The 19232-nt window shown below is 35.1% G+C and overlaps 1 protein-coding gene across 2 annotated transcripts in view; it reads right to left on the reverse strand.

Annotated features, from left to right (window-relative positions):
* The window catches only part of LOC149534933 (Protein kinase superfamily protein), a 267162-nt gene extending 248851 nt beyond the window's left edge, over positions 1-18311 (reverse strand). Inside the window, exons 1-2 of one of the 2 annotated variants that reach the window (XM_089805238.1) lie at positions 18215-18311; positions 18060-18144 (exon numbers count right to left, since the gene is read on the reverse strand). In XM_089805238.1, the coding sequence (XP_089661364.1) occupies positions 18060-18144; positions 18215-18283 (154 nt within the window). In that variant the 5' untranslated portion in view covers positions 18284-18311. Of the gene's footprint in view, positions 1-18059; positions 18148-18214 lie in introns of both variants that reach the window. The other variant, XM_089805237.1, reaches the window with a different exon arrangement.
* Positions 18312-19232: the final 921 nt, after the last annotated feature.

Raw genomic sequence — 19232 nt, forward strand, 5'->3', positions numbered from 1 at the left:
TTAAAGAAAGCATTTGAAGTATTCAAAACAATTAAGGATGCATTTGAAATCAACAACTCAAGTAGATTGATTACGCTGAAAAACCAACTGATGAATACTAAAATGAGTAAAGGGGAATCGATCTCATCATATTTTGATAAATTTCCGAAATTAAAAATCATCTAAATGCTATTGGAAGCAAAATAGAAGATCAAAAACTATCGATAATAGCACTTCTAGAGGATTGCCCTTATCATGGGAAACATTTATTCAAGTAATCAGCAGACCTTCTATACCTCCTTTTGATCAACTAAAGAATAATCATTGTACATCAGAAGAATCAAGGCTAATCTCTAGGGGGATTAACTCAATTCAAGAGGGAGAAAATCAAGCCCTCTTTTCAGTTTCAAATCACAAAGGGAAAAAGAGGAAATTTAAAGAAAAGAAATATTACAAAAGAAATGATTTTTCTAAAAATAAATGCTGTAAGTGTGAGAAACTTGGACATACCTTAAGAAATTGTCCAGAAAGGCAAAACATATTTTAGCTTCTCTAGCTATAACAAAGAAAGATGAAAATCTATTATACTACTTTGTGTTATCAAGTGAGATAATCTCGAATGAAAATGTGTGGATAATAGATAGTGGTGCTTCTCGTCATATAACAGAATTCAGAGAGAAATTAGAAACCTTTGGATGTTACCTTTCTGAAGGAGTCATTGGAGATAACTCCACTCGTCCAGTCAGAGGAATTGGGACCTATTCGATACAACTAAGGACTAGAGTTACACTAAAATTAAAAGATGTTCTCTTTGTACCAGGAATAAAAAGAAATTTAATTTCAATTTCTGGACTAGCTGATCAAGGATTCCAAGTCACCTTCAACGAAGACAAAGTTTTGTATTGGCCTAAAAACTCAAATCTAAAAAATACCATTACCATAAGAACAAGAGATGGGACCTTATATAAATTATGCAATATCCAAAAGAAGGCTCTTAATCTTTAAGTGACAAATTCAAATGAGGTATGGCATAGAAGACTTGGACATATTGGATTTAGTTCACTTCCAAATGCAGAGAAAATAACCTCCGGAAGACCGAGTCTAAGCTCAAAACAAATTGGTATCTATAAAGGATGTGCTCTAGGAAAGAACATTAAAAAACATTTTCCTCCTAGTGAACACAACTCTAGATCACTCTGATTTTATGTGGGCTCATGCCAACACTCTCTTTAGGAGGCTACTCTTGCTACATCATATTCATTGATGATTTTTCTAGATAAACTTGGATTTACTTTCTAAAAGTTAAAGAATCTATTGAAGTTCTATCAAAATTTAAAGAATTCAAAGAAATTGTGAAAAATCAAACCTCAAAGAAAATTAAAACTCTAAAATCTAACAATGGGGGAGAATATAATTCTAAAAATTACAAAACTTGTTGTACTTCTGTTGGGATTAAGAGGGAATATACAGTACCATATAATCCTCAACGGAATGGGGTAGCAAAAAGAAAAAATAGAACCACTGTTGAATCTGCAAAAGCCATGCTTCATGACCAAAACCTACATTTTTCATTCTGAGTGGAAGCCACCAATATTGCGGTATGCATTCAAAACAGATGTCCCCACTCTATGCTAGATAACATAACCCCTCAAGAAGTCTTTAAAGGAAATAAACCTAACCTAAGTCACTTGAGAAATTCTGGTTGCCTTGTTTATATTCATGTACCTAAAGAAAGAAGAACTAAGTTAGAACCATCCGAAAAGAAAGGGATATTTGTTGTGTTACATAGTGAAAACTCTAAAGGGTATAAAGTTTATGTTCCTAAAAAAAAAACAGTTGAAGTAAGCAGAAATGTCATATTTGAGGAAAACTTGGCATTAAAACTATCCACAAATACAAGCGATGAGCCCATTACAAACTTAGATGAAAATCCACAAACTGAATATCAAAGGGAGAACATATCAGAAGAAAATGAACCATCACTGGAGACAGGAAATAGAGACATCTCCAATATCAAGAAAAGGCCTTTATGTGCATGAAAAATGATTGAAGAAAAAGATGTTGAACCAAATGAAATTTCTAGGGAAAGCAAGAAAACCAAAAACAAATCTTGTTATACTGCATTAATCACTGAGCTTACTAAATCTGAACCTACAACTGTCGAAGAAGCTCTAACTTGTCAAGCATGGAAAGATGCTATGATTGAACAATATCAATCGATACTACAAAATAATGTCTTGGACATTGTTCCTAGAACAAAAGATAAATCAGTTGATTCTTCAAAGTAGCTATATAAAATCAAATATGCAACAGATGGCAATATTGAGAAGCAATAAGCAAGGTTTGTTGCTTGAGGTTTTTCCCAGAAGGCAAGCATTGATTATGAAGAAATTTTTTCTCTAGTTGCTCATTACACTTCAGTCAAGACAACAATTGCAATTGTAGCTGCTAAAGGATGGAAAATACACCAAATGGATGTAAAGACTGCATTCTTAAATGGGGTCATTTGTGAAGAAGTATATATAGAACAATCTAAAGATTTTGTTATAAAAAATAAGAACCTATATGTGTGCAAAGTCAAGAAAGCTTTGTATGGCACTCGAGCTTGGTATGAAAGGAACTTTCAAAACCTCTAATGATGACATGTAAATACTTGTTTTATATGTTGATGATCTATTGATAACAGGAAATGATCATCTAATTGAAAGATGTAAACAAGATCTTGTAGCTGAATTTGAAATGAAGGATCTAGGTTTACTACATTATTTTTTGGGCCTAGAAGTATGTTAAAAGAAAGATTACATATTTTTAAATCAAAGAAAATACACTCAGGATATATCTTGACCAGATTTGGGATGATGGACAACAAACCACTTGCAACTCCTATGGAAACCAATCTACATGAGCTGAAAGAGGAAGCGATACATTCAGAATCTATTGATCCCACACTCTACAGACAGATTATTGGGTCTCTCATGTATTTGGTAAACACTAGGCCCGATATATGCTATGCCACAAATGTATTAAGTCACTTTATGTGTGAGCCTAAGAAGATACATTTAATGGCAGCAAAACACATCTTGAGATATCTACGTGGCACTATTGGTCTTGGACTAACATACAGAACTGTTGAGATCAAACTTGAAGGCTATATTGATTCTGATTGGGCTGGATACTCCATAAACTGTAAGAGTACAATAGGATGTTGTTTCAGTCTTGGATCAGCAATGATATCATGGTTCAGTGGAAAACAACCTGCAGTTGCTTTGAGTTCTACCAAAGTTGAATACATGGCAGCCTCCATGGGAGCGCATGAAGCAGTATGGTTACGGAAGCTATTATTTGGATTATCTGGAAAGAAACTAGATCCCACAGTGATATCACCATTTTGATAACCAGAGCTGCATCAAACTCTCCGCCAATCTAGTGTTACACAATCGATCAAAGCACATCAAAACTCCATACCATAGTTGGAAAACTCGTCGAGCCCCCCAAAAGTTTAATCGGGAAAAACTCGGCCATTTAAAAAAAAAACTCGGGAACCTAAAAAAACCGCTAAAATTTAATTCAAAATACATTTTTTTGCAAATTTCAATGAGAAGATGCATTTAATGAGTTCATTATAGAGAACACAAAAGAAAGAAGCAAGAGTTTAGATATATATATAAATGCATAGTGGGTACAAAATCACATTCTCATGCTGAATGCTGATGGCGGGAAGCATAATAGTAAATAATTTGTGTCAAACTAGAAGTAAAAACATCATTACAATCACATTTTCCTCTTCCTAGCTCTACTAGCATATTGTAACTCTCTATCTTACATAATATATATAGGCTTTTTGCCTTTTGTTTTTAACAAAAAAAAATTATTTTTTTTTAAATTTAAAAAAAAAAAATATATATATATATATATATTTAAAAAAGAGTTTTTCTAAAAAACTCACCAATTTTTTGCAAAAACTCGACGATTAGTTGGCGATTTTTCACAAAAACTCGGCGATTAGTAGAAACTCGCCGATTATTCAGCGATTATGCCAACTATGCTCCATACCACTATATTAGGGACATAGTTGACAGAAATGTGATCAAATTGATCTATATAAGCACTGATGAAATTAGAGTACTTGCAAGAATGAAATTAGAGTACTACAAAGGTAAATTTGGTATGACAAATTTGAAATTGTAATTTGTAGATATATATATATATATATATATTCATGAATATTTAGATTAGATTACTTGCAAATTTGTAAAATGGAAGGTGATGATCTTTCATATGTGTTTAAAGTCTCTATTATAAGGTGACGATCTTATCAATAGATGACCAACCTTATAACACCACAAGTGTTGAAGGAAAGTGGTATCATTGTTCTTCAAGCCGGATTTTACTAGACACCATGAAAAATGTTATTATGGTATCATTGTTTTGCAGGACACATTGATAAACCATCATGGTTCCTTGGGCCAGATTTTGCCAGACACCATGAAAATTATTGTTATGGTCTTTCGGGCCAGATTGTGCTAGACACCATAACCATTAAACCATTGTTGAGTAGTACTTACACTTATATATATGCAGATGTTTCAAACCCTCATTGCTAAAGAGGGAGTGTTAAGAATGTTAGCATTCTGAGTGTTGAAACACCTGCTGTTTTAATAAGTGTTGATAGTATACAATCATATATATAGATATATTACATCTGTCGTTATAATTCTAAATGCAGAAACTCAAAACATATATACATATATGATGATTTATGTCAATCCACACTCAAATCAAATAACATGTTTAACTTCATGTTCGAATGCTACATGTAATCCAATTGGATCAGGTGTATTCAATATTTTATTCACACCGATTGTTATCGAGTGTATACTCTCGCTGATTATATAAAAATAAAACTGCTTTGTATTACTTCCAACAATTGGATAATCAAGAGTTTCCTTAATCAAATGTTATTATTATTAAAGTGATTACCATCGGGTGTGATTAGTATCTGTTAAAGATTAGTTATGAACAGATGTAAATTTGTATTATATACATTGAGAAATGACCACGTAAGGTCATGCCCCTACTTGATCATATTTCAACGTATATACATACTAAATTCATTTCTCATCTGCAGATCATATGAATAACATTGGCATATAGATCTCATACTGAAAATTGAAAGAAAAACTTCAAATAATCTCAGACTCAGAATTCAAGCTGCAATTCTAACTTCAAATAGGTCTATCATAGAAAGGAAATTAATCAGAAATATATTATTTAGTCTCCACCAAACACGATCTATAAAACTTTACAAAAAACATAACATAAAGTGAATTTATGTTATACTGTTCAAAAAGTGAATTGCAATTGCATATGGAGAATCCACCTTTTGGGCACTTATTTGGTCATATCATTTAACTACCAAGCCTGATTAAGCCCTAAGATATACCAAATTGAAGGGAATACAAAAAACAATGATTTGAGCAAAACCAAAAGACTAAAAGCAAATAAATACACACTAAAAAACGAGAAAAAAGGACGATGAAGGCTTCAAAATTCAAGCATAGGCTTATAAAAAGAAAAACTAAAAGGACTTGATGAAAGTTTTTCAGTAAAAGAAATCACGATGGATCAATGCCAGCCAATTAAATTATGAACTAACTCAAAGAAAACGGAAGTAAGTTGAAAAAGTTTCACACTGTTACCTACAATTTGTGGTGACAAAATGTTGGACAACACTACACTTTGATGACCTAATGGGGCTCTTTAATGAATGGTTCATAAGGCACCAACACTTGCTGATGGTTTTGCAGATTAAGTAGCAAGCTAATTGGATTTAACCTTACTAAAAACTTCATCGTTAACTTAGTGAAAACTCCATCGTTAAGTGCACCTGAGTTGGAGTAGTAATGGGATGGGTGACATCATAAGAAGGCCCAATTGTAAGAACCTTGTTAATTCTACCCCTATTCAACTATCTCTGATAGATATTATTTTTTGCAAATTCGAAGTTTTTGTGTTTTATCGGAGATTATGCTTCTTTTTTCTGGGGGGTGGCAGCGAGGGGTTGAAAGTATGAGAAATTGCAATGCAAGAAACACCAATTACTTTACAAACCATGCAAAATCAACTCTATTTGCAATTTATGTATTTGGATTCAAGTACCATGATATGAGAAATTGCAATGCAAGAAACACCAATTACTTTACAAACCATGCAAAATCAACTCTATTTGCAATTTATGTATTTGGATTCAATTACCATGATAATCAATGCATTTAAATATAACTTTATTGCATATCAAAAACCTAGAGTATTAAGCAACTTGCATTCAAAACCAAAATGAATCATAGGTCTGTTCTAGAATGAATCTGAACCTTGGCGCCTATGTTTTGATGTCACATGAAGCATCAAAAACCCCCACGTGCCTCTATAATCAACACCTATCTCTAGCAATGTCTCACGTGATTGCTAGAAACTCCAGCAATTGCCTTATTTAATTCCAACGCTGGTCTAAAAGGCTGTGATCTGCATCTTTATCAAACCTTTCAACCTCTACCAAAAATTTGAATGCTCACACCAATTCAACAAAGTAAATGATCATAATCATCTTCGATTCATTTCATAGGAGCCATATATGCTTAACGCCAAACCTTGCTTTTGCCTCTTAAATCGCTAAAATATATAGTTGGTTCAAAATGCAATGTCTGTGATGTTCCCAAGTGCAGAGGCCTGGTGATGACCAAATTGATGGTCGTACAGAAGCCTAGGGTGGGAGCCATACAATGTGTAGGTCATAGAAGTGGCCGTACGGAAGTTGTATTATGGTCATACGGTGGCAAGATGGGCAAGGTGTACAGTTCAAAAGGTCGTACAATGATCAAATGGGTCGTACGGTGGTCAAGGATGACCATACAGTGGTCTATGCTAGCATACAGTGGAAGGGGAGGGATGGTCGTACGGTGGATTGCTAGAAGATGGAAAAGACGTACGAAGGTGTGGTGGAGGGTGAAGGTTGTACAGCCAAGGAGGAAGCAGTTAGAGAAATGACAAGAGGCCGTACGGTTAGATATCTGAAGCCAACTGAGAATACACTCTTGTTAATACATAAACACAAAGATTTAGATGAAATCCAGAGACAATGATAGAGGTTCAAATACATATAATTCCTTCAAGTAATATACATGTCGAAAGATGATGCTCCGATTTGCCAAGTCCGAACGAAGTGTTACAAGCAACACAATGGGGTGAGGGTTAAATCCCACTGAAACCGAGCAAACCAAATAAGGAAGGTCTTTTACTTCCAAAATGGCGAACGAAGAACTCCAACAAGAATTCGCAGTGCAGAGAAAATAATCCAAATTGCATACCTAAAGACTACCTACAAGCTGAGCTTAAATACTCATCAAGAAAGTTTCTAAGAGTGTACAAGATAGCCGATAGCGACACAAACTACGGAAACAAAAATAAAAATGGGTCCGAGATATATTAAATCAATCGGCCAATTAACAAAAGTTTGATAAATGATTTATTTTATAATGGGAACATTACAATCCTCCCATCCCAAATTTTGCTTGTCCTCAAGTAAATGCAATGCTGGGTGTTGGAGAATGTGCTCACTCTCCCACGTCGTGTCGTCCAATGGCAAGTGTTTCCATCGCACCAAATATTCCTTCACTGTGCAGTTCCGCAGGGTCTTCTCACATACTTCGATGATCTCAACTGGTTCCAATATGAGCTTTCATTTTTCATTAAGTGGTGGAAGGTCTGTGGCTACCGTGACGTTCTGCCCCACGGCCTTCTTCAGGCAAGACACAGGAAAGACGTTATGAATATGGCTTCCCTTCGGAAGTTTCAACTCGTAAGCAATTTCACCAATGCGACAGATTATGTGATAGGGGCCATAAAATTGTGATTTCAATTTTTCTTTTCCCTTTCCCTTCAATAAGGATTGTCGATATGGCTAGAGCCTTAGATAAACCAAGTCCCCTACTTTGAAACTCGTCTCCATTTGGTGTCTAACGACATACATCTTTTATTGATTTTGTGCCCATTCTAAGTTTTCCTTCAGGTATCATAGGATGTCCTGTCCCTTCTGAAGCCAATCCCTCGCCTTTGGTGCGCAACTGTCTCCCAACACTGTGTCGATGAAGGAGAGGGGTTCGTACCCATACAGAGCTTTGAATGGTGTCATTCCGATGGACATGTGATACGTGGTATTGTAACAATATTCTCCTAGGTTTATCCACTTGACCCACGCCCGTCGTTGTGCTGAAACATAGTTTTGAAGGTAACCTTCAAGCCACTTGTTCACAACCTCTGTTTGTCCGTCTGTCTGAGGATGGTAACTAGTACTTGGTGATAATTTTGTCCCTACCACTTGAAACAGTTATATCCAGAAGACACTGATGAATTGCCCATCCCAATCACTATCAATGTTTTGAGGTAACCCGTGCAGACAAAAGACTTCTCTAAAAAACAAATCGACAACTTGTGTGACCTGAAAATTTGAGGGGATGGCGAAGAAATGTGTGTACTTTGTTAATCTGTCAACCACCACTAAAGTACAATCCTTTTCATTCACCTTGGGAAGCCCTATTATGAAACCCATTGAGATACTTGCCCACTTATGTTTTGGAATTGGCAGAGGTTGCAGTAACCCGGTTGGTAGAGTATGTTCGGATTTGTTCTGCTGGCAGACCGCACACTCTCTTACATACTGCAACATGTCTCCCTTAAGTCTATCCCATGAAAACCTCTCTCGGAGACTTCTGTAAGTTTCAAGAAAACTCAGGTGTCCTACCAAGGGTGAGTCGTGCACTTCCTTCAAGATTTTCTTCTTCAATTTGGATTCTAGCACTAAAAATATCCAATTCTTATAGTAGATAATGTCATCCACTACTTTGTACCAATCATCCTAGGTGTTGCCATCCATTAGCTCACAAGCAAATGTGTTTTTGGAATATTGTACCAATAAATGTGCCTTCCAGTCAACTGAAATCTGGTTTAGTGAGCAAATGGCAGGTTTCCTGGACAAGGCCTCTACAACCACATTGTTCTTTCCTTTCAAATATTCAATTTCAAAATAAAAAGCCTGAACCTTGCTTACCTATTTTTGTTGCCTTTCGTTCAAGTCCTATTGCTCCAGAAAATATCTCAAACTATTGTGATCCGTATGGACGACAAACTTGGTGCCCACCAGATACTGTCGAAACTTGGTTAGCGCATGCACAATGGCCAACATTTCTTTGTCGTAGATGGAATATACGCGTTCTGTTTGTGTAAGCTTCCTACTCTCATAAGTTATGGGGTGTCTATCTTGCATCAGTATTGCGCTAATGCCTTCTCTGGATGCATCGCACTCCAAAAGGAATGGTTGAGTGAAATCAAGTAATGCAAGTATTGTACAAATGCTCATTGCCTCTTTCAACTTATCGAAAGTGAGTTGTGCCTTTTCGTTCCATTGGAAAGACCCCTTGTTTGTCAGATTCATTAAGGGTGCACTAAGTCTGAGAGAATCCTTTAATGAACCTCTGGTAATAACTGCACAATCCGAAAAACCCTCACAAATTCGCGAGTGATTTTGGGAGAGGCCAATCAAGGATAGCCTAAATCTTCTCCTGATGAACTTGAACTCCATATTTACTGACAACATGCCCCAAGTACAATATTTCTATCATACCGAATTCACACTTGGATTGCTTGGCGAACAAAGATTGCCCCTCCATGATCCTTAGGACTTCATCAAGATGCTTCAGGTGCTCCTCCCATGTCCTACTATAAATAAGAAGATCATCAAAAAATACCAATAAGTATTTACGCAATTGTTTGTTGCAGATGCGATTCATGTATGATTGGAATGGAGCAAATGCATTTGTCAATCTGAATGGCATGACCAGAAATTCAGAATGCCCATACTCAGAACGGAAGGCTGTCGTTTCTACATCTTCCTCCCTCATGCGGATCTAATGGTATCTGGAGAGGAGATCTATTTTTGAAAAATAGACGGCACCATGTAATTCATCCAACAGCTCACCTATCCTTGGAATGGGATATCTATTCTTCTTCTTTTTTTGTCAACGCACGGTAATCCACACACATGCGCATCATCCCGTCCTTCTTCTTGACCAATACTACTGATGACACAAAGGGGCTAGAACTAGGACGGATCCATCCTTTCTCCAGCAATTCTTGATTGGTCTTTTCGATCTCATCTTTGAATTTCTTGGGATGTTGGTAGGAGGTAGTTATGACCGGCTTGGCTCCAGCTTCCAACTGGATAGTATGTTCAAACCCTCGATGAGGCGATATGCCAAGAGGAATGTCAATGAAAACTTTATCATGTTTACTCAAAATATTCTAAAGATCATCATCCTGGGGAGGTGTCTGTTGCCCTTTTATAGGTTTCGCTGAGACAAAACAATGTGCAGCCCACGCAACGTCATCATTTCTGAAATGGTGAATAACAGAGAACTCCAATAGGAGTTCGCAGTGCAAAGAAAATAATCCAAATTGCATACCTAAAGACAACCTACAAGCCGAGCTTAAATACCTGTCGGGAAACTTTCCAAGGGTGTACAAAGATAGCCAACGGCGACACAAACTACGGAAACAAAAATAAAAATGAATCCGAGATATATTAAATCAATCGGCCCATTAATAGAAGTTTGATAAATGATTTATTTTATAATGGGAACATTACAATGTCGACTTATAAATAATCAATTTATTCCCCTTTCATGAAATCAAACTTCTCTAGAAAACTTTCAATTGGCATCTATTAAATTATGAGCTTGCACTTTAAATTAACAAAAATTCACCTTGGTCTAAGCACTAAACCATTAACTAAAACATTTGGCCCCATACATAAGAATTTTTTCTAGAATTTGATTGTGTCTAATGTTAAAAAATCAAACACAATCAAATTCTAGAAAAAACTCTTATGTATTGCTAATGGATTGTGGAAATCAAATATCATATGGCCCCATTTTAATGATGAATTGATGCCTTCATTAAAGTGCAATTATAGCCTTATTTTATCAATTGAAGATTGATTGAATCTCCCCCAATTGCGAATTTTAGTGCATCTCTTAGAGCCTCAAATGCCTTAATTGCTCCGAAGAACTATTGTTCTTCAAAGCAAAGACTCTATATCAATGTACCAAATCCCCAATTCCAAAAGTTCACATCAATGTCAACAAAGCAAATGATCATAATCTTCTTCGATTCATTTAATGGGAGCCATATATGGTTAATGCCAAACCTTGTTTTTGCCTCTTAAATTGTTAAAATAGATATTTGTTCCAAAAGGCAATGTTGACTTATAAATGATCAATTCATTCCCCATTCATGAAATTGAACTTCTCCAGGAAACATTTAATTGGCATTTATTACATTACGAACTTGCACTTTAAGTTAACAAAAAGTCACCTTGGTCTAGGCGCTCAACAATTAACTAAAACATATGGCCCCATTTTAATGATGAATTGACCCCTTCATTAAAGTGCACTTATAGCCCTATTTTATAAATTTATAATGTGTCATTAATGAACAATTATTAATAATTAAAACAGCATTACTCCATGAATAATCATTATTCTTCAATTCCATCTGAACCACGGAGTCTGGCATTGCATCCACTACACGTCTAACTGCCAAAACTAGAAAGGTCCCTCTCAATCATCCATGAGAAACTAAGCCCTGAAACCTATACAAATGCCAAAACTGAAACAAGTGAGCTCTATAGTAGAAAAATAACCCATTTGCTAACTAGGTCTCTACCTCAAAGGACCCTCTATCCAATACCATTAGCCTATGAGGGTCATTAATAGACTAATCTTTACTATAATACAAGGTGAGCTAAAAAGGGGACATGAAACCAATGCTTCACCTCTATGAGCATCACCTAGATACAATGAGTACAAAGTGGTCCATTTGTTCTCATGAGAAATGGGTTCTCGTAAACTACTACTCATGAAAAATGGCTTAGTAAGGTTGATATAGGGATTAAGCTGTCTCCAACTTATAGTCCTAACATGTTGAATTATTTAATTAATTAATTTATCCTAAGTTATTAACTTCCTAAATTGTCATTCACTTTGTAGGTCCTCTTGCTAAGGTGGCATCCTACATGGCAAGTGATGAGAAGGTGTATTTCTTATTTTCTAAAAAGTTGACACCCACATGGAAGATACTAAGTTTTGGGAAGATATTGTCATATATTTCCAACTTTAAGTGGAAAATAATTTGGTAATTTCCTACATTGACTAAAGAGTCTTCGTTTGCATTTTCTATAGTACACTAGGCAGTTGGCATTTATTGTGAAGTTCACCTTTGACAAGCGGTGTGAGATAAGGAAGGTATCTATTCCTAGTCATAGTAATTCCGTTGTTGTACTTACATTGCATTTTGCAAGATGACAATTATGGATGAGATAGTTGGTCTTGTGTAGAATTAACAAGCTATTAACATCATGACACAACTTACCTCTTACATGTTGAAGATGGTTTTAGAAACCACGGGCACCTACCTTTTTGTGTTGAGCTCTATATATGTCGATACCTAAGCTGATTTAAGAAGAGAAAAGAGGAGTTCATTTCATAGGGCTATGTCACTAGATATTTTCCAGGATGGAACAAGATGTAAATCAAGCCTAAAAAGGTATTGTAACTTTTTGTTGAATAATAATACATAGGCTCAATGTTTTGGAGTGTAGGGTTTTTTATCAAAAAGAGTTTTCCCGTGCATGTAAAATGTCCCACCTGAATAATTAACCCCAACACTTCCAAGTAATTTTTATAAAGTTAAACAGTAAATCGTGCAACAAATTTCAAATTTTAACTAGTAAATAAACCAACAAATGCTCATATTAAGATCCTCAAAATTGTTATTGCATTATAATTAATCAACAATACAATAACATAATATATTCCATCTTAAATACTGTGAAAATAGTCAAATAGGCAAAACTACAAATGGACCTATAACTCCATCTATACACTCTATCATGAATTCACCACCACTGATGAACTCAGTCTGTGTCCGACCCAGTAAGAGCTTGAAGGTTTCTATCCTCAAGTTCTGAACATGAAAGTTGAAAAGTTTCCAAAGTTTCTCCAAGAGAAAATTGAATGCCAAACTAAATCCAAGCATTATCTCAAATGAATCAAATCCTCCTCTTTTAATGACCAAGAAATGACTCTTCAGCTTGCTCCTTCTGTCTTTCTTCCTCTTCCTCCTATTTGCCACATTTTTTCATATTTCCAATATTAAATTGACTTTATTTAGTTTGCATTCAGCTCCTAATTAAGTCATTTTTATATTTTTATATAATTTGGCTAGCAATTTCCTGATGTCCCAAAAAGGGGACATTACAGTCCTCCCTCCTTGAGATTGTTTGTCCTCAAGCAATCATGAAGTTGTATATCAATACCAAGATCCCATATCAATTTGCAAGTCGTTCTATACCTCATGCTAGTATCCTTGAAATCAAGACATGCCATGTCATGAAACCAAAAATAAGGATGCAGCTCATCCATCAATAGGATCCCTAGATCCATATCAACCTAGAAAACACTATTGCATCACTCTGATCGTATCTACACCATACACCAAGCCTCAAACTGTGTAGCAACTCGTCATAATCCTCAAAATGCAAAACATTCATCTTGTCAACTCCTGGATCCCAAGTCAACCTATCAACACAATCTTGGAGATAGGAAAAATTGTCCATCAGCCTACCATCCTCTTGTATCAGCCAAGTGCATAAGTAGATCACGATAAGGTGGCAAAAAACAACTCAAATCAACTCATGAGACCCCCAAATGTTGTTGTCAAAAACCAGGTCAGTAATATGAATGATAACATTGTTGTCACTATGCCCCTATACTAGAAAGATAATCATCTAATAAGGTATGTAATGCAAGATTGATGTCTCCATGAATCTATCTACAACTCACTAACTTCTATAGGCTAAGTAAAGAAGCCATTAATAACCAAAGTAGGCATAAATATAAGATCACCAACCAATAAAAGAATAGTTGCCACATCATAGAAACTTGGTGACAAAACTTCAAGTGGATTGTAGAAGCCCCCAAAACAAATTAAGTACAACTCTGAAATTTCATGATCACCATTAATGTTAGTTATCATTTGAAACTTTACATCCATCAATGGAAAGATCACTATCACATAAAATTCAAAACTAATGATGTTGTGAAGATATGTAACTGCTACTATAAATAAGAACTCTGGCAGCTCTCTTGTGTCCTATCTTCAGTCATTTCAAGCACCCTTTCATCAAGAGTATTATGACCAATACTTGTACTAAGTATACCAACATTTGGAGTGTCTCTAGTATGTAATTTGCTGATAATTGTCTCCCATTTCTTTGGTCTAATTGGAGTGTGTCTAGAATTAAATCGAGAGGAAAGTTCCAAATGATAGTGTCATCTCCCATCTATTTCACAACTCAACTGGTAAAGGAAAAAGAATCCCACAACGCTCAATGTTGATGTTGCTCCCAAAATTCTCTTCCGACACATAACTCCTACATAAACACCGACGCAATAATATGCCAAGATAATAGTAACCAAAGACACACAGGGACGACATTTCAAGTGTAATGCCTGCAGTTTAGAATACATATTGGTCTCACTCCTATTTCCTTACTTCGCATAATGAAAAGGTCTATAATAAAATTAAAGAGGTGAATATTTCTCAAGAAATTGGTCAATTTATAGAAACTAGTATGTCAGAAAACTGCTTCAAAAAAATTTCAAATTAACTTCATGATGAAATTTATTGATGACCCAACGTCTAAAATAAAGGTGAGTATTAGTAAAATAAATAACATGAGGAGGAAAATTTTCTCAGCATTAAAGAAATTTCAGAGTTTTTAGATAAAGAATATCAAAGATGTGTCCGCAAAAATGGTTTACAAAATTTTGAGGATCATAGGGCTGAGAAAAATAATAGAGCAATAATAAATATATTTCATTAGATGATAGATGAACTAAATAAAATCTAGCCATACCTAAAATTTCTATAACTTCTCTGATGAAAAGGCCTATGATAAAATTGAAGACAAGAATATTTCTCAAGAAGTTGGTCAATTTACAGAAACCAGTATGTCAGAAAACTGCTTCAAAAAAAATTCAAAATAAACTTCATGATGAAATTTCATATTGGTCATTATACCCTTTCATCAAGAGTATTATGACCAATAGTTGTACTAAGTATACCAACATTTGGAGAGTCTCTAGTATGTAATTTGCTAATAATATTGTCTCCCATTTCATCCGTCTAATTGGAGCGTCTCTAGAATTATATCCAGAAGAAAGTTCCAAATGATAGTATCATCTCCCATCTATTTCACACTTCAATCGGTAAAGGAAAAAGAATCTCACAACACTCAATGTTGATATTGCTCCCAAAATTCTCTTCTGACATGTAACTCCTACATAAACACTAACGCAATAATACACCAAGATTCTAATAACCAAAGACGTATAGGGACAACATTTCAAGTGTAACGCCTACGGTGTAGAATGCATATTTGTCTCACTCCTATTTCCTACCAATCTCTAGAAACCATTCCAACTATATAGTAAATATGCACCATCACTAATAAGATGTGCCTAAACTTAAAGATATGAGCAACACACTCAATCATGTGCAGATATTTCACCCAGTACGTTCATTTTTACTATGTTGGGAACATTCATTTTTCATGTTGCTCAACAATTGTTTGCACACGTCTAAATACTCACTTGGTTCGAATCCTAACTGAAACAAGTAATCAATGTCTTATTTTAGTAATGTCCTTCTCAGTGCACAAGGATGCCAGCCCTCCAATGACACACATCCCAGAAATTCTTCAAGGATTCTAGCAGAATTGAACATGCAACACGTATGATGGACCCAATGTAGATGGCAGATTGAATCCTTTCTTCCGAGCACAGATGCAAACGTTGCTTCAGTGCTCACGATAACACCCAAAGAAATGGAGTGCTACAAATTCTCAACTAGTTCAATTGCACAAACAACTCCAACTTCTATCAAACCTCTACATGAATAGTCCCAAGACCATTTTTATAATGGCATCAAGACCGCTAACTGTAGGAATGATTGTCCCACAAGCCAAAATACTAAATACTAATCTTGCCAAGCTTCTCAGTTCCTTACCTACGCAACACTCCAATATTCATTTTTGCATTCAATCTCTTAGCAAGTCAATATACCTCCTCTATATTCAAACCTATAACCAATACTCTATGAAAACAATAACCCATTCCTTTGTTTTCTCTACATCTTTCTTTTTACACATGCATACTTACTCAAGTTGCATACACACACACCATTATAAACTAGAATGTCGAACAAATACCATTAACTTGATTATCAGAAAAAACAAAACTATTCACATTGATATTGCTGAACCTCTTAATATTATCGGAATTGAATGGTCATCCAAAAAGCCAATAATAGAAATTAATCTTGAGCGGTGCAAAACAACTTAAGACTCGCTTGTCAACTTCATGGGACGTCAATTACAACTTACAAGAACACATGCTGAAGATTAATGCATGAACATGCACCTTTATATGGAGAATCATCAAGAGAACATGAGAATTGACGACCTCTCAAAATAAGTCACCAACAACCATTGAGATATTACTTGACGGTATATGCTAACATAGAGAAACACACATGACGCCACCTTCAAGCCAGAACAATGACATGTTGAACAATGCCAGAAAATAATAATAGCACATAGTCACCATACATTTCCAGTAGATGGTAAAAGGCAAATAATAAAGAAATTACTCTCGTAACATGAAACATGGAAGGTGGCATGGACACGATGAAAGCACGAACAGGAGCATGAAGGAGAGACATACTCTACAAGGATTCAATATCTCTTTCAGCTACTAAAAAAACAAGGAGACAAGAATCATCACAGCCCATCTTCACAAAAGTATTCCTCAGAAAATTCACAGCAAATTATCACCAGTAAATTATCTCTCACATAGTTAATAAATCATTAACACTTATTTATATGTTGTAATCTAACCTGGCAAAAGACACAAGAAATTTATCATGGGAAAACCCTTCAGCTTGAAGGGAAAAAACCACCCGCACCAGAAAAATATCTCTTTCATTGAAAATAAATGTTCAAGTACAATGCTTTCCACTTGATACCATACATCATCGCACAAGGCAATTATACATATATATAGCATTGAAAGGACTTTCATATTACAACCAAAGGTCTCTTCAATTTCCAAATACAAGACACTTCATATTTCCAAATACACAATTCTTCTTATGACAAATGTCTCTTCATATAATATCATTTCAGATATGATCATAAATATCTTCTACAACTTTTGACACAATACAAAGGTATTATCTCTATTCCAACATATAGCAAAATCAGAGAAAAAGATCTCTATCGCAGATACAATCTTCAACAGCAGGGAGTTAATAGTCCAATGGTCTTTTTTTTCCTACTTAGTTTGGCTTAACATCAAACCATAAATTATAAAATTATAAAATTTCGAAGATGAAACCTGAAGAGCCAGAAAAATAGGAAAAACAAAATATGCAGCTCCAACAAATGCATAGTTAACCAATGCTTCCTTAATTTCAGACCCACCTCCACCTTCAACTCAACTTTCAGATCCGACTATTTTAAAAGAAGTATCGTGCGTAATTGAATAGAGACCAAATGCACCTTTAATAATTAAGCCTTGAACAGTAGCATTATGCTGTAAGCTAGAGTCGGGGACTGAATGTTTTATCCACTAACTTAAAAGTATATTTGACATATTTTGAAAACATTATCACCTAAAATTCAGAGCCACTAAAATTTTCTTCCTCCTCATAAATTACAAAATTCACGAGAGCAATTGTTGAATACAGGCTCCTTTTTATACAAAAAGCAGCCGGTGAGAAATGTTAGTAACAGTAGCCTAATAGAGAAAATCTGCGCATGGATGTAATTAGGCACGGCACAATATTTGTAAACACGGCGAAGGAGCTTACTTCACGTGAAAAGAAAGCAAGGAAAGTGTAATATCAACCTTGGATTTCTGAGGAGATATTCCGAGGTTGAGAATAGAGAGCACATATGTTTGAGCGCCTTGTGTTGTAGAGTCCAGAAACGCGCTGCTGACATGTAATCAACAAGTGAGTTGAAAATTAGAGAGAAGGAGAGAAGAGGTCTACAGGAGCTAACCTTGGGACGGAAAGACGAAGATGATGAAGATGCCCAGAAGCCCCTCCCAGTGATGAGGACCATGTTCATGCTTACGCATCCGAGCTAGAGAGAGGATGGTCCGCTTGTTTTGTCGGGTGGATTTAAAGGTCTCACTGGGGAACACGTTTCCGCTTCTACCTCATCATCCGCCAATTAATTTTTTTCGACTCCAACACCATCGTCCACGAATTAATTGTTTTTTCGAGGTAATTGTCTGCTTCGTAAGTTGTAATCGTCTGTTTGCAATTTGTATAACTAGGCCTAGCACACTTTTTCTGGTTTTCTTTTAATAATTGTCCCACGATGTCGTACCAATATGTTTTCTATCCTCCAACGATCAAAACACCCAAAAAAAAAAAAAAAGTACCTCAATAGTTGAGCGGGGTTCAATAGTCGATCACTCTATTGTGAACATATAATCTAATCTTCCAACACATTTTTATTATATATTGTAATTAGTTGGTCTATTTGTAAATATAAAAAAATTCAAATGTTGATAAAAAATATACCAATACTTGAACACATGAAAATTTATAAATGTTATAGAAAAAATAAATAAATAAATTCATTAATGAGTGAAATAAATAACTTTTTGTCTCAAACAAAATATCATATCTATTTAATATGTGTGTGTCACTCAAAACATAATGTGCTCACTTGAATAAACATTGATATCTAAGTGTACACATACTATTCTTATGTATACAGCTATTGGGGTAGCAATGTATATGCATAAAGTAAACCATATCAATAATATGTATTATCACAAATATAAAAAGTGAATACCTCTAAATGCTTTGTATTTTCTTATGAAATGTGTGAGATTGTAAAAAAAAAAAAAAAATAGTGTTCAACTAATGGTCCATTTATGTGGATATTTGATGTATTTTATATAATAATGTGTTATTTTTATAACAACAAATAATTTTTTTGTGTTAAAGTATTTGTCTTTTTGTGTTATTTATAAAAGTTATATATAACAAATATTTATAATTAA

Source organism: Cupressus sempervirens, chromosome 10 (genome assembly GCF_028749045.1).
Source record: "Cupressus sempervirens isolate cs-2001-9-10 chromosome 10, ASM2874904v1, whole genome shotgun sequence".
Lineage (NCBI taxonomy): Eukaryota > Viridiplantae > Streptophyta > Pinopsida > Cupressales > Cupressaceae > Cupressus > Cupressus sempervirens.